The sequence below is a fragment of the Maniola jurtina genome, chromosome 18 (genome assembly GCF_905333055.1).
Source record: "Maniola jurtina chromosome 18, ilManJurt1.1, whole genome shotgun sequence".
Classification (NCBI taxonomy): domain Eukaryota; kingdom Metazoa; phylum Arthropoda; class Insecta; order Lepidoptera; family Nymphalidae; genus Maniola; species Maniola jurtina.
Window position 1 is genome coordinate 5,535,118 of NC_060046.1, and position 16,851 is coordinate 5,551,968.

Consider the following 16,851-nt stretch of genomic DNA (forward strand, 5'->3'; position numbering starts at 1 on the left):
GCCTCCCCCGCTATTGGCAAACTTTACACACATTTGAGAACATTACAGAAGCACATAGCATGCAAAAAGTTATAAGTCCGTGCCGGGAATCGAACCCCGGACCTCCCGAATAGGAGGCCGAGGACTTAGCCACTAGGCTATCCCGTTACTGACTACGAGTACCTATACCAGCTTACAAAGAAAGCAGAAGTTATACGGCTAAATGAACGACTTTACGACCGCCATAATCTCAAAGCTCATAACGCGTTAATTAAATGGTAGGTAATATGAATACTTTCAATTAGGATTCCAGAAAAACGCGATAGCAGAATGTCATACTGATTTCTAAATAATTTTGAACATGTCATCTCAAAAACTGCAGAACCGGCAGGATTTGGACCTGCTTCTCCCTTACAGTCCGACAAGGCTGTTGTGGTAATAAGGTTCACTTGAATTGGCTTTCAGAAGAAAGGAAACACGTCTACTTTAACTCATGGTTTATTGGCTACTGAATCATTATTTGACATGCACGATTAATAAATGCAGTTTTACACATAACAAAGGCTCTTTTGGCGCTTGAGTGAGGGCGCTGTTGTAGCTTTATGCCGACACAGCAAGACATCAACAAGTGCACTTCTCAAGATAGAGGCTTTAGTTCCGATTGTGGCCACGCGCCAAAAGAGCCTTGTCGGATTGTAGGTATCGCGACGGAGCTCTTTGACCACCTAGGTCAAGGTTCATTTACCAACAATGGCGAAATTTTAGGATTAATTAATATCCATTATCATCTAAAATTTACTGGTAAGAGAACCATGGCCTAGTGGTCTAAGGCGTACTAACTCAAGTTCTACCAAGGCTGGTAGTCGTAAGACATATTATAGAGACAGAGAGAGAGCCAGCACGTACCAGACGTTCGTTATTTTATAAAAGCTGAAAGTTTCGCTGCGCATTGTCCCCGACACAGGGAGGAAAGATCATCGACTATGAAGTTTGGAGTATCTCCACTAGCGCAGGAGTCTACTCAGTTATGCGTTATGACTATAACTATCCATAGTTTTTTTGCAGTGGATACTTTATGTCAAATAACATAAATATTTACATTGAAAGTTTTTATTGAAAAAAAAAAGATTATTATTGTACCACATAATGTAAAAAAAATAATTATTAATTTTATTATTTACACTTATTTCCTATGTTTCTTATAGTTCGGCGATCGATCCCGATCTCGTTTCTTCTTCTTCCCTTTTCTCTTTTTGTCTATGTCTCGTTTTTCTTTAGAAGATTTACTTCTGTGACTTTTCTCTTTCTTACGGTGATTTTTATCTGAATCGCTACTGCTATCTCTTCTTCTATCAATTGATTTGTGTCTATGATCAGATTCTGAGGTTAAAGATTCATTACTACTATATTTCTTTTTATTCTTCTTTCGGTGACGACTCCGTTCTTCTTCGCTGCTAGAAGACTCTTTCCTATATCTCTCCTTCTCTTTACTTCTATTACTTCCGTTTGAGTATTTTTCATCATTATTAAGTCTGTCTTCTCGTATTTCCGTATGCTCTTTTTCGCGGGTTTCATTTGACTTTTTACTCGATGTTCCTTCTTTTCTCGTTTCTACTGTTTTTGAATTGTGACTTTTGGAACTATTGAGTGTTTCTTTCTTCTTATACTCTTCGTAGGACTCCGAGTCTAGAAAACAGTAAAAGAATAAATTAAACTTCTTTATATTATATCACTTACAAAATAAAGTTTTTTTATCTCCATTTGCATTGGAGTGGTGTTATAAATGGTATGAGGGTGGTTCGACTCTCGGCAGGAACATGTCTACTAACTGTCAAGTTTTGTTTGTTTGTTTGTTGTACCATCATACAAGGAATAATAATTATCTACTTTTTCATTTTCATGGCTGCCATTTTGAAATCATTATTATTTGTTGCCATAGCGGCAATAGAATTACACACCGAAAATTTCAACTCTCTCACCCGTATTCACAAACGTTACTATGATGTCTCATAGTGCGCTCGAACGCACAGTGTCGGCTCCACCAATCAGATGACTGTGTCACGTCAATTTACAGTGATCTGATTGGTGGAACCTACACTATGCGTTCGAGCGCACTTGAGACCTCATAGTAATGATTGTGAATACGGCCGTCTGTCTATTACAAATTATAAGATACAGCTCGCTGACAAACAGGCAGACAAACGAACGGTCAGCGGAGACTTAAGTAATTTACGGTGTTGTTGATTGCGGAGCGCTAAAAATGAAAGAATTTCCATTGGCTGCAGCGCCCGCTGGTGGCTTAAATCCGTAAAAATCTAAGAAGCTGTATTGGCTTGGATATTCTAACTTAACCGCACCAAAGCATGTCTGAGAACCAAACAGTGTTTCGAATGTTCGCTAGGTGGCAGCTATCTTACGCCGAAGTTTTCGACCCAACAATAACAAACACATCTCTCTTTATTTTTGGGTTTGGGACTAGCATTGAATGGGGGGTGTTTTTTTAGTTTACTGACTAGCGCCAAAGTGAACTAGAGTGAGAGAACTCTCAGTTTGATCGACAATATTATAATTTCAAATATTAGGCTATGGTGATGTGAAATCATAGAAAAAATAGGGCTACAATAGGGCTATTTGCGCCAAATGTACTTCGCGTTTGGATGCAATCAACCTATGTGATATCGTCGTCTTAGAGTGAAAACCTTGGGAACGCATTTATGCTCAAATTTATTTTATTGCGTTTCTAGGAAGAAAACCTCGCAACGCACATCCTGATCTAATTTCTTCATTCGATACTCGTAACGCCATCTATGACATTAAATGAGAAACTCGTAAATACTCGCTTCTAATTTTACAGCACGCAGTTTTTTCTTCCTCCTGAAAAGTTACTTCTTTTACACTTACGAGGTTTTCACTCTAAGCCGTCGAAATGTGAAAATGCAACCTAAGTGAGGGTAGATCACACTTGCCTAGAAAATTACTAATCTAATACTCACTGATAACTTTCGACTGCTTATCATACTCGGATTTTGTGACTGCTTGCATCATGAACTCACTGAGGCTGACTGTTTCCTTTTTCATTGTAATGTCGACCATTACACGCCCGTTTTCTTCATCTAAGCTTACCACCTGTAAATAATACCATGTCACTTAAAATACTATGTATTTCAATTAGAAATGGTCCATTGGTATCTGAAAGTTCGACGTGATATTAATTGTTCTCTTCTTAGTTGAAACACATAATACAGCTTTTTAGGGTTCTGTATCCGAAGGTTGCCAACGGGATTCTATTAGTAAGCCTCCACTGTCCGTTCATCCGCTGTCTGTCTGTCAATGGGCTGTATCTTGTGAAGAAAATCAAAGGATTCCCACTGGATTTCTAAAGAACAGAGATAGCTTGCATCCTGGAGATGGGCATAGGTTACTTTTTATCCTGGAAAATTAAAAAGGTCTATAAAGATTTCTATAAAAACTAAATCCACTCAGACAAACCAGCTATTTAGATTTTTGGTGATACTTAGAATGGAAATTAAATTGTATTATTACCTTGCCATACAATCCACTGTATTTCCCAGTAGTGATTTTAACAAAGGAATTTTTCACTATAGACAGCTCTTCTTCCTTGTCTCTGGACGATTTGCTTTTTTCTTTCTCCTTGATCACTTTGTCGGCGCCTAGGCCGAGACCTTTCGGACGTAGCTGTGGTGGTTTGTATTTAGATCTGAGAAATAAGATTAATAAGTTGCAAAATAAGTAGTCCAACTATCTGATAAGAATGTTCACTTCAAAAATTAATCAAAATATTATGAGTGAGATAATACGCGCTGCCTAGCCAATAAGGTGTCACTGTTCATTAGTCTCACTTTTTAACCCCCAACCCAAAAAGAGGGGTGTTATAAGTTTGACGTATCTGTTTGTGGCATCGTAGCTCCTAAACTAATGAACCGATTATAATTTAGTTTTTTTCTTGTTTGAAAGGTGGCTTGATCAAGTGTTCTTAGCTATAATCCAAGAAAATCGGTTCAGCCGTTTGAAAGTTATCAGCTCTTTTCTAGCTGTAACCTTCACTTGTTGGGTGTGTTATAAATTTTTAATTTACACTTGTCATTTAGGTCTATATACTATATACCAAACTTTATCACATTATACTTACTGATCTTGACCCGGCGTCCAGCCCATACCACGTAGCATCGCCAGCCCAAAATCTTGTATAGGAACCGATTCATAGTCATCCAGAGTTGCCTGGAACAATGTTTATTAACAAACTAAAGGAAAAGCTGACTGACTGACTGACTGATCTATCAACACATAGCTCAAACTACTAGACGGATCGGGCTGAAATTTGGCATGCCGATAGCTATTATGACGTAGACATCCGCTACAAAAGAAATTTAAAAAATTTAAGCCCTAAGGGGGTAAAACAGGTGTCCACACGGACAACGTCGCAGGCATTAGCTAGTACTAAAATAAGGAAGCTTTATTGTTGTAACTATCGTATCTGATATTCATAATAATAAATATGACCGCTAAACTCATGTGTTTATTAGGAGTTTGTTGTTTAGACAGGTCTTTTTTCAATGGACTTCTGACTGTGAGATGCACGGGCTGCGACATGCAAGGTTTGGGGCGAGTTTGGGGGAGGTGTCTCCAGATCATCTCCCAATGGTTCTTGGGTTCTTATAGATCTTCCTTTCTATAACTGTCACCATAGTCCAGGCATGTGGACCTGATAGCGTTCTGTTCCAAGGAACAACTGGGCATACTTCTATAAACACGTAAGTTTAGCTGCCACAAGAGGTTGTTTAACAAGTGACAACCACTAAAATGTAATAATAATAAAAAATATCAAGCCACAAGTGGCTGATTAAGAACAAAAAACTGCAAATTATTAGCTTTTAATATTACCTCAGCTTGGCCATCCATTATTGGTTTGGAATTGATTGGCACTACTAACTTTTCAGTATCATTTTCTTTCTTAATTTTCTTTGCTCCCTCCACCAACTCTCTAATCGCCATCTGATCCAAGGTTTCATTCTCTGGTACTGTGTTTTCTTCCTGAAATATTATACAGGTTTGCCAAATTAGAATGATATTCCTGGTTTCATTGAAGAGAAGCTTCTTAAGTCATTCGAGATGGCAACCTATTAGAACAACCAACCAACCAATCCATATTGTAGGCATTTCTAGGCAAACATGGTACAAAATTGGACCTCATCATTGTTTTTTTAGGCATGATTGTCACAAATGCCTATCTCACAATTAAATAAAAAAATGGTCTAACTACACTGGTGCTTGCCTTTTAACTTGTGCAGAGGTATGAGTCATGTAAACTGCTGAAGCAATGCATGATGTGTCTATACACATCAACAATAATTTTTTATCGACGTTTATCACTTTGTTTCAATGGGATTTCACCAAATATGCAGAACTTAGTAATGCTAGTAAATATGTAGAATTGAATACAACTATGCTTTTTTGTTTGATTTTTACTACAAAATTATAAACGAGTGTGTCATTAACGAGTGTGACTACCACAGGCTTTGATCCACTATTGCCAGTGAAAATGAGGTAGGTTTACATTTGGGTAGTTAGCTTTTAACGCAAGTTGAAACTGCTCCAGTCAAGGTAGACCTTAATATGAGTGAGCAAGACAGAGTACAGCTCTGCTTTTGGATGCCTCAGTATACCTTACCGCTTTTTTGTATTCAAAGTCAATTTAATGCTATTTTTGATGGTTTGTGATAATACCAATCATATCCACAGAGTTTAAAGCTCACCAACCATTTCTTTGAACCCTGTGCATAGCACAGAACTATGTTACAAGCACATTACCTCCTTTTCAATCTTCACTTCTGGTTCATCGAAGTTTTCAACTTTTTCTGCTATTTCCTTTAGTTTTTCTGCTGTGATCAGTGTATTTGGTTTCATGGGTATAACCAGTGGCTTGGTTTCTTCTATCACCCCACCTCTGGAATATTTCAAGTTTAAACATGTAAAAAAAACTGACTAACATAATATCAACCGCTCAAAGCACTGGGTCTAGAAACTTGGTTTTTTAATTAAGTAAGTTCTATCTATAATGTAGACACACAAGAAAGGATTTTGAGATATCTCAATATGATTTTCTATTTTTTCTAAACTAAAACCACAAGTCGCGGGAAAAGTTTATACTTAAACAAAATATAAAAAGTGGTTTATTACCCAACAACTTTGATGGCCTTTTCTTCAACGCATTCAATGTATTCTTTTTTGTCAGCAGTAATCGGTTTGTCTTGCTTTTTCGTTTTCAGAAATCCGAAAGATATCTTCTTGCCTTCCATTTTGTTGAAGAAATTGATTTGCGATTTGGGAACAAAAAGAAATAACCAAAACCCCGCGCTTTTGTTCAAGGTTTAATATTATAGGTATGAACTATGTTGACTACATTAGTACAGCTATTGTTTAGGTCACCATTTCTTTTATAACACTTTTTTCCGAGATAAATGCAATTAATATTTATTTACAAAGTTAAATACGCATGCGAAATTCGCTTCGGGGTTATATTTTGATTTTGACAATGACATTTGGAACTGACACTGACAGTGACAATGGTGACAACTAGTGTTTCACGCAGGGTTTTCGTTTTACCCTATTTCTATAGGAATCCACCCCAGATTACCCTAAAACTTAATTTAAGTAACTAAATTAATAAACTAAACTAAATTAATAAAAGCTTATAGTTAATTAATTATTATTAAAGTACATAACAACATCATTTCACGTTTCGATATCACTTTTTCTAAATTTTAAGATTCCTGATGAAGAAGGAGTTTCAATCAGTCATCATTTTCTTCTATTTTGAAATCATAGTAACTTTAAACTACATAATATCCTTATATTTATAAACTCTTTAGTAGCATTGCTATACGCTATTTTCCACGATGCAGAATGAAAAGCTATTTCTAGTCATTTCTAGCCTTTTTGAGCTTTATGCCCTTTTAAGAAACTAAGAAAATAAAAAATATTACATTATAAAAAATAGAGCTGCTACCTCTACTGAAGTTCAATTTCAGCCAAAATTGCCCTAAATCCATGGTGGCATAAAAAACTCTAGCCCTATAACTTGCCTAAAATAAGTAATTTCTCCCTAAAATAGGGCGAAATCTCTGAAAGTGGAAGCACTAGTGACAACTGACAAGCTCTGACAACTACAAACCTGACGTCATGGCTAATCTGTGTAAAGCCAGAATATTAAAAAAAAAGAAAAGCTCTGCTGACAACCATTGACAACTGACGACAGACTTTGACAATTTGTTTTATCTATAGTTAAGTCTACACCTAGCCAGACAAGAAAAAAAAAGTCTACACTTAAGTATGGTGCACTCCGGACCGGGCCCGGTCGCTGTGACTCTAAACCGAAATGGGCTCAGTTTTAACCAACAGCGAGAAGAACCAGTAAGAAACTCGGCGGTTGCTCTTTTCAAAGAATTTAATATTAAATCACCTAATTATTAGAGCATTGCTGGAGCAAGGTGCAAGTCAAATCCATGCTCCTATCCTAATATTATAATAATAATTACACACATGGACACATCATACAATATTATAATTTGTGATAGTGTAATATTGGTATTAAGTAGTTACCTATGCTTCAGGAGCATACTTTTAATTTAATCACTCTCTATTCTTTCCGTGGAGATAGAAATAATGGAAATAACTACATGCAGTAGACTACATTTTATTTCGGAGATCCCGCGGGATTTTCAAAAAACCTAGGTACTTAGGTATAGGTACTTAGGTACTATTCACGCGGATGAAGTCGAGTAAATAATTAATAAATACTGCTAAAAAGATTCAAAAGATTCCATTAAAGCGATGCAACGTCGCGCTTGGAAACAAAATTAAATATTTCCTCGACGATATCGACATAATATTGAACTCTGCGAATGCTTGAGAGGCTGCGATTTATTTCCTAGAGACGTGGGGCCGTCTGTATTGCATACATTTCTGAATATCTCTCAATATTGTTATATTCACGCGTCTCTATATCAGAGGAAATGTATCAATTTGGAATAAAATATTAAGAAGACTATCACTTTTTAGGGTTCCGTACCTCAAAAGGAAAAACGGAACCCTTATAGAATCACTTTCTTGTCTGTCTGTCTGTCCGTCCGTCCGTCCGTTGTGTCAGTCAAGAAACCTATAGGGTACTTCCCGTTGACCTAGAATTATGTAATTTGGCAGGTAGGTAGGTCTTATAGCACAAGTAAAGGAATAAATCTTAAAACCCTGAATTTGTGGTTCCGTCAAAGGAAAAATAAAATAAAAATGTGTTTCAATTTTCAAAGTAAGATAACTATGCCAAGTGGGGTATGATAATAATATGAAAGGTGTTTACTTGTACATTCTAAAACAGATTTTTAATTATTTTTATGCAAAGTAGTTTTTGATTTATCAAGCAAAATATCGGAAAAAATAGCCGAGAACGGAACCCTCACTGCGCGAGTCTGACTCGCACTTGGCCGGTTTTTTTTTACTTGGCCTTGTTACACGACAGCCTAAAAAAGTAGGGTATGTAATGTAGGTGTAATGTCAGTTTCTATTTTTATTCCACCATTACTTGAAAATGCCTAAACAGATTTCGATGTATTTATGAGATATCGTTAGAAACTCCGAAAAGGCAAAGGTGCGTGCCCGGCTATCACAGCCGCAGTGTTTTTTCGATGCGTGTTTTACTTTACTTTTACCTACTCGTGTAAGTCTTTCAGGACAGGTAGAAAAGTATCATAGAGATACACAATAGTCCGACGCCTTTGATCTCGTGGTAAATGACGACCTCGACAACCGACTCTTCAAATGCCGTCAACATAGGCCAATTCCTTAATTACTTGTATACATGGCATAATATTGTATATCAATATTATGCCATGTATTGAAAAGAGCAACCGCCGAGATTCTTGCTGGTTCTTCTCGGTAGGAAAGGCATTCCGAACCAGTGGTAGATGCTCTTGACGATTCAAAAGTAAGTACTTGTAAAAGTCTAATTGAATAAAAATATATTGAATTTGAACCGTACGATTGCTCTGGGTTTCGTCGGATCTCTGTGTGTTTTGTTATAATTCATTCTATGTGACTCTAGTGAAGTCTAGTGTCCTAGTTTAAATTAATTATTTACTGTAGGTTTATCGATATGCTAGCGACTAGCTAAAGTTGGTAGGTAGGTAGGTACTCAAGACATTAATGACGCTATTATGTGTTTGTAGGATAATAAAAATAAATTAATGAACCATTAGACGTTTTATTTGCCTACGAATGTTATATAGCGTCTCTCGAGAGACCTGGAGTGGTAAATAAAATAAATAACGTTTTATTTACCTATGTACCTACTTACCCACGTTATAGCACTATAATCTTCAGCGATCACATAACGTTGAGGTTATGCCTACCTCGCTATAAAAATTAATGAACGTTTAAGATGATTGTCTTAATTATTGGGAACATTTAAGAACCAAATCTATTTATGTATTTATAGTCCAATTCAAGGGCTGATCGCAGGTAGAAGAGATAGAGAAAATACATAAAGATGATTGTCTGTAGGTATTATAGAGCCATAGTATAGAGCCATATATAGGACCATAATCATATATAATAGAGCCTCAATAGCTCAACGGTTATAGCAGTGGTCTGAAATCCGAAAGGTCGACGGTTCAAACCCCACCCGTTGCACTACTGTCGTACCCACTCCTAGCACAAGCTTTACGCTTAGTTGGAGGGGAAAGGTGAATGTTAGTCATGATTCAAATGGCTAATATTCTGAATTTAAATTAAAAAAAAGTATTTAACCATAACAGAAGTAGGTAGGTAGGTACGTCTACTATGATACAGATTACAATTCCATGTTATGAATTCAAGCTTCATGAATGATTTGAATTCCATAGCTTCACACACGAATCAAGATACCCACAAGGTAAGTAGACTAAGTAGGTAGGTTAAATTCTTATCGAAAATTCATATCGAAATCGATTCTAATTTTGAGACAGTTTTGGCACAACATTCCAATCCATCAGCCTGTAGGTATGCGTCCACAGCTGGGCATAGGCCTTTTCAAGAGCGCGCCACAAAACATGATCCTCCACCTTCCTCATCCACCCGCTTCCCGCCATCTTCTTCAGGTTATCGGTCTGCCCCATTGGCCGTCGGTTCTGCGACAGACATTATCTGCCCACTGGCACTTCAGTCTGCTAATAGGTAGGTAGATCTTTTGAGGTATCGGCCGCTTTTGTTGTAAAATGCCTAGGTAGTATCTAGTAGGTACCAAAAGACGGAAAATCAAAGCACAATCGAAGTCGCAGGAAACGACTGCTAGTGATCATGATAAAATTATGAATATGATTAAGGTCGCGAATACGGTTTGGGATTTGAACAGAACAGGACTGTTCCAATTTAGATTGTCACCGGTCACCACTCACCAGTGGGAATTCATTTCACAATGTGTTCATTAAAACCGTTTCTGTGTTGCTGGTTCATTTTTAGAGTTGTCATAATGTCCCTACGTTGTTTATAAGTACACTGAGAGAGTTTTGAGAAATTCCAAAGGGATTTCTTAAACATTTAGAGCTGATTCGCACGAGAGCTTTTTTAACGTACGTTAAAAAAGCGTTCAAATAGAACACATGCATTCCCAAGTATCTGTTCACACGACAACGCTTTTTTAACGCGTGCAACGTTAATATCCGCCAACGCCGGGTTTTAACGCAACGATTTTATAACGCTCGTGCGAATTATGGCTTAAATCCACACAGTTGATGTCACGGGTATCAACTTTGAATAATAATTCTGTATTATATAAAAGATTTTTAATGATTTTTACACATTTAAGTATGTAAAATAAGCTCAAGACACATGGGTGCAGCATTCGCTTTCAATTTGTCACCCGTTTACTAACCGGAATCCCTATTTCGCACAAATAGACGCACGAATATTTTGAGCGCTTGTATTCAGCCTTTTTTAATGTTTTATTTATTTCTACCAAAAAAAAGTACCAAAAGTATCTAATCTCTATAAGAAATCTTTATCAGTGACTCTTGGCAGTGGGAAAGGTTAGTTAGGTTCAGTTTAGTTTCCAACATGTTGAAAAAGGAATTTCCCTACGGTGCGCATAAGAGCCTTGAGCCTTATTGGATTTGGGAACCACCAATCCATAAAACAAGGTGCATTATTTTTAGCGTCGCGCTCCTTGTGATCAGAATATAAATCTGGCATTTGATGGAGGTGGATATTCAATTCGCTCATTCGTGAAATCATATTTCCTTGACAACCAGACATCGGTAGAAAGAATAAAGGATGGGCTTTTTCCCCTACTTCAATATTTGTGAACGATAAAAAGGGTAAAGAGATTTTGTATAAGTAAGTAGTTGGGTGGTAAAGCATATAAGAAATTTAGATGATACCCGTGACTTTGTGCGCGTGAGTTTAACTATGTGTGTTGCTGTGGAAATTCTTCGATTTTCTGAGATAAAGAGTAGTCTATCTCCTTTTCCAGGATGCAAACAATCTCTGTAGGAATTAAATGATTCCCGCTATTTCGTAAACGTGGACATAGGTTTTTGAAAATTCCGTGGGAGCTTTTGACTGCAAAATGAAGGCCTTAAGGCCGATTCACATCAATAGCGTAGGTACACGTGACACGTGCGTAGTGACGCGCGTGAACCCCTAACACACCGGGCTACACATATTATGTCCACGCTTTACGCAAGCGGTATGCCATGTTTCATACAGTTCTATACATTACAACGCCAATACCATTGGTACGCGCTACGTCTACGCTTACGTAGCCTGTGTGAACGAGCTATTATTCTACGTACGAGTATTTCTTTGTAGTTGCTAAACAGATAGCAATCTAATTAACGTCTTATAAATTATTCAATAGACAGATTTCAGCTAAACGGATATCGGAGACCTATGTTTACTTAGAATCTAGACGCCAAACTAGGATTACTTATAGATTAGAGTTCGAATACAAATTGAGCCCGACGACGACATAGTAGATAGGTACTTGCCTTGTTGAACTAATTACACTGCCACAGGATGCGTTTACCTACTATTAAGAGTGTTGAACCGGCATGAGCTATTCTTAAGCCATTTTGCCCCCCTATATTTTATTAAACACTGCATTTATGTAAAACATGTATATACTACTTTGTAGAATATTTCCTGTTTTATTAAATTGACAGACAACATTTTGCAATTTATTCATAGTTTATCTTTTATTGCCTAAAATACCAAAAGACTATTACTGAATTTTGGATTTCGTGTCATCTTTGACGTTCACTACATCAAAAGTTACTTGGTCGATTCTCACAAAGAGATATATTTACCAAAGAAAAGGTCCTGAACTAATAAGATGACAGAACCAAATCTTTCGTTTGGCATTTTTTATATTATAAAAATTCAAACAAAAAAGTCATAATTTCATAAAACTACAGACACATAAAACTGTCATTTAGGTGGGTTATTTTTCTTCATTTATAAATAAAACTAAGTACTCATTAAAGAAGAACATATTTGCAATATAAACAGAAAAAAAAAATTAAATTTAATTAATATTTGTTTCCAAAAAATAATCTTGAAACACACTACAAAACCGTGCAACAAGCAATAGTAAATTGAACTAGGAAATTAGTATCGGCCGAGGCCTCTCCGAGAACGGACGTAACGCTTGTTTGCTTAGCAATTGTTATCGGATTATTTACGATTTACCTGAAATTGTAGTGCGACTATCACTTCTCAATACTAGGTATTTTTAATACTCGCTATTTTTTCTTAAAGATAGATTAAAACTTTTTGTATATTTTTAAATTGTGTTTATATGATGCTGTAAGGAATTGCATTCCTAAATCCTGGTGATCCCTCGGGATTTTTAAAGGATCATCCGTTTAGATGTTTTTTACGTGGTACAGAAATGCGTTGCATCCCGGGGACGGGCTATTACGGATAGGCTACTTTTGTCCTGGAAAATCAAAAGTTCCCACGGGATTTTTAGAAACCTAAATCCACGCGGGTGAAGCTGCGGGCATCAGCTAGTTAATAAATAAGTATTGCCTCGAGCAAATAGCTGCATTGGTATCTATTGTTCCCTGTCATTGAAAGGGAACAATTTAATTTTCAAAATTTGAAAAAAATTGTAAAACGCGATTTCGGTAGAGAATAGATCAATGCCTATCAGAGCAGTGGCATTGATCTATATTTTTAATAATTTCTAAAAAATAAATTTTTAACTGTTTAAATTTTACATGGGTTTCACATTTATTTCAAGAGCTTTTATAAATATGTAAAACTCAATACTCAAGGTTTCATTATACCGTTTGTGATAAGGAAAACCATGTTTTTAAATAAACGGAAAGTTGAATTTTGTATAATTAGTTATTGACTAGAATTATAATTTTTCAGAATCAAATATTCTTAAATATTATAGTTTTACAGTTATTACCGGCTGACAATGCTATATCCCAATAGCCTTGCTATTTGTCCTAGCCGCTAAATAAAATTTTGATGATTCATCGTCCTTTTATGGCGTTAGCGTGGTTTCTTGTATTCCATTATGATTTCTTTTTTTTCATTTGCATAATAGCATTAGTTTATTGTCTTTTACAGCATTAGTACGGTATTTTGTATTTAGATTTTGGTTGTATACATTGTACACTCTACCATAACACCTGAAACAATAGGATAATTACTATCATTTGCACGTGGTCATCCCTCGTGGATCTTTATGATGGTTTTATTTTTGAACTAGCTATTACCCGCGGCATCGCTCGCGTGATTCAAGGTTTTAATAATAATTGAGGTTTGTTACAATATTTTATGCAATGCCTAAGTTATTTTATCATGTGTTTTAGCATGCTATCCTGCGGGAACTATTTGTTTTTTTTGAAAGGAAAAGTAGTCTATAATACTTTTTCCTCGACTATGTCTATGCAAAACAACCGGCCAAGTGCGAGTCACACTCGCGCACTAAGAGTTCCGTACTCGGCTATTTTTTCCAACATTTTGCACGATAAGTCAAAAACTATTATGCATAAAAATAAATGAAAACCTGTTTTAGAATGTACAGGTAAAGTCCTTTCATATGATACCCCACTTGGTATAGTTACTTTAGTTTGAAAATTGAAACATTTTTTTTAATTCGCAGTTTTCAGATTTATTCCTGTACTTGTGCTGTAAGACCTACCTACCTGCCAAATTTCATGATTCTAGGTCAACGGGAAGTACCCTATAGGTTTCTTGACAGACACGACGGAAAGACAGACAGATAGACAGACAACAAAGTGATCCTATAAGGGTTCCGTTTTTGCTTGATTCCTAAAAAAATGACGTCAATTCATAGCTCTGTTGTGGCGTTATTGAATGACAAATGCGTGAAAAATAGTATGCTATCCCGCGAGAAGTGTTCATATAATATTTTTCGGGAGAAAAAGTTGCATTTATTACTTACTAGCTGATGCCCGCGACTTCGTTCGCGTGGATGTAGTTTTTTAAAAATTCCGTGGGAACTCTTTGATTTTCCGGGATAAAAAGTAGCCTATATGCTAAACCAGAGTATAATCTATCTCTATTCTAAACAGTCCAATCCGCCCAGTAGTTTTTGCGTGAAGGAGTAACAAACACACAAACACACACACACACACACTCACATACAAACTTTCGCCTTTATAATATTAGTGTGATGTGACTAGCTGATACCCGCGACTTCGTTCACGTGGATGTAGGTTTTTTAAAATTCCCGTGGGAATTTTTTGATTTTCCGGGATAAAAAGTAGCCTGTGTGCGAATCCATGGTATAATCTATCTGCATTCTAAATTTCACCCCAATCTGTCCAGTAGTTTTTGCGTGAAGGAGTAACAAACATACACACACACACACACACACACATATATACAAACTTTCTCCTTTATAATATTAGTGTGATTAGATTCTCAGCTATGTCTTTGCAAAAAAAAAAAGCGTCCATCCGTAACTCGTGAAACTCAAATGCGTGAAAAATAGTATGCTATCCCGCGGGAAGTGTCCATATTTTTCGGCAGAAAAAGTCTCATTTATTATTTATTAGGTTTTCAGCTATGTCTTTGCAAAAAAAAGCGGCAATCCGTAGCTCTGTTGCGGTTTTATTGTACGACAAATGCGTGAAAAATAGTATGCTATCCCGCGGAAAGTGTTCATATTTTTCGGGGAAAAAAGTTGCATTTATTACTTATTAGGTTCTCAGCTATGTCTTTGCAAAAAAAGCGTCAATCTGTAGCTCTGTTGCGGCGTTAATGAATGACGAATGCCTGAACGATAGCATGCTATCCTGCAGGAACTGTTTGATTTTTAGAGAGAAAAGTTGCTTATTTCACTTTTTATCCTCCACTATGTCAATGCAAAAAATTGACGTTAATGAATAGCTCTGTTGTGGCGTTATTGAACGACAAATATACGAGAAAATAGTAGGCTATCCCGTGGGAACTGTTTGTTTTTTCTGGAAAAAGTAGCATATATCACTTGCAAGGTCTTCAACTATGTTTACGCAAAAAAATGCCGTCAATCCGTAGCTCTGTTGCGGCGTTATTGTAGGACAAATGCGTGAAAAATAGCGTGCTGTCCCTTGGGAACTGTTTGTTTATTTTGGAAAAAAAGTAGTCTGTATCACTTGTTACGTCTTCAATTATGTCTGTGCAAAAAATGCCGTCAAACCGTAGCTCTGTTGCGGCGTTATTGAACGACAAATGCGTGAAACACAGCGTGCTATCCCGGGGGAACTGTTTGTTTTTCCGGGATAAAAAGTAGCCTATGTCCTTTCCCGGAAAATATCCTAAGTTGGTACCAAATTTCATCAAAATCGGTTCAGCGGTTGAGCCGTGAAAGCGTAGCAGACAGACAGACAGACAGACAGACACACTTTCGCATTTATAATATTATAGTATATAGTATGGATAAAACAATACTTTATCCAACTAAGAGAGGACTGAGTTTTCGGGAGCTATGTATAGTACGTGACAGGTCGAGATGGCAATCGAGGTATGAGGCGGGGGACGTTCTGCACACCCGCACGTCACACGCGCTATCCCGCACCGGATTAGCCCAGGGATTGTGTGGGTGTGCGGGGCGTCCTCACCCTGATTGCCATCACAACCTGTCACGTGTTGTGTTGCGTATTTGTTTGTTTATTGGCTCATCGATTCACTTATTACTGCCAAACTGCACATTAAATTTTGATAAATGAGATCTCTCTTTCGCTTCGATTTACCATTCCGTGTGTTAGAGGCTATATTGTCATATGTCATAAAATTTTCCGATATGTCATAAAAGAACTTATCATAATCAAAACGAATGTAAGAGATATAACCTACAAAACCCAAAAAGTATATTGAAATTGGTTTACCTACACATGACATGAAAAAGAAATGTATATCAAGAAAAAATAAACTTGAAATAGATGGATCGAGTTCGATATCAAATCATAGCAGTTACTATGAAAATTTCGAATACATGTATATAATAATTTATACATATTCAAATATAAATCAATCATCTGCGGTGAAGTCTTTAAAAGTAGTAGGTGGGTTTTTGTACTTTTAGTTTTGAACTTTATCTTATTTTGTTTTTGTATCCCTAGCTTTCTTGTGTAGCAATGCACTTATTTTTGATGAATAAATACCTACTCAAGTGTAACATCTGCATTTTTGTACCTGTTATTCCTTTCATTGTACTGTCCATTGTCTTGCGCTTACGGTAAGTACGATTTAGTACTAACAATAAAATTTGAAAAGATTGTAAAGGACCATAAATAAATAAAAAATGCTCAATGTCTTTATGGGTATTAGCATTGCATTATATTTTTGATAATTTTGCAAATT

At 36.5% G+C, this 16,851-nt stretch overlaps 1 protein-coding gene and 1 long non-coding RNA gene across 2 annotated transcripts; one reads left to right on the top strand and one right to left on the bottom strand.

The window, feature by feature from the left end:
* Nucleotides 1–1,042: 1,042 nt before the first annotated feature.
* LOC123874345 (G-patch domain and KOW motifs-containing protein) lies at nt 1,043–6,543 on the bottom strand. Its single transcript, XM_045919617.1, has 7 exons — nt 6,178–6,543; nt 5,809–5,944; nt 4,882–5,031; nt 4,130–4,218; nt 3,523–3,697; nt 2,973–3,105; nt 1,043–1,665 (listed from the first exon to the last, which is right to left on the bottom strand). Exons 1-7 carry the CDS (start codon nt 6,294–6,296, stop codon nt 1,163–1,165), a joined length of 1,305 nt encoding a protein of 434 aa, XP_045775573.1. The 5' UTR covers nt 6,297–6,543; the 3' UTR covers nt 1,043–1,162.
* On the top strand, nt 3,032–16,342 carry LOC123874346. Its single transcript, XR_006797898.1, has 3 exons — nt 3,032–3,164; nt 8,526–8,530; nt 16,332–16,342. It is a non-coding gene; the product is annotated as an uncharacterized LOC123874346 (long non-coding RNA).
* Nucleotides 16,343–16,851: the final 509 nt, after the last annotated feature.

Bases quoted from the DNA above. Each gene is read 5' to 3' on its own strand.
- LOC123874345 (XM_045919617.1), bottom strand. From the start codon at position 6,296: ATGGAAGGCAAGAAGATATCTTTCGGATTTCTGAAAACGAAAAAGCAA. The intron at 5,032-5,808 runs GTAATGTGCTTG...ATAATATTTCAG, and splicing joins AAGTGAAGATTGAAAAGGAG to GAAGAAAACACAGTACCAGA. The intron at 3,698-4,129 runs GTAAGTATAATG...CTTATTTCTCAG, and splicing joins TGGACGCCGGGTCAAGATCA to ATCTAAATACAAACCACCAC.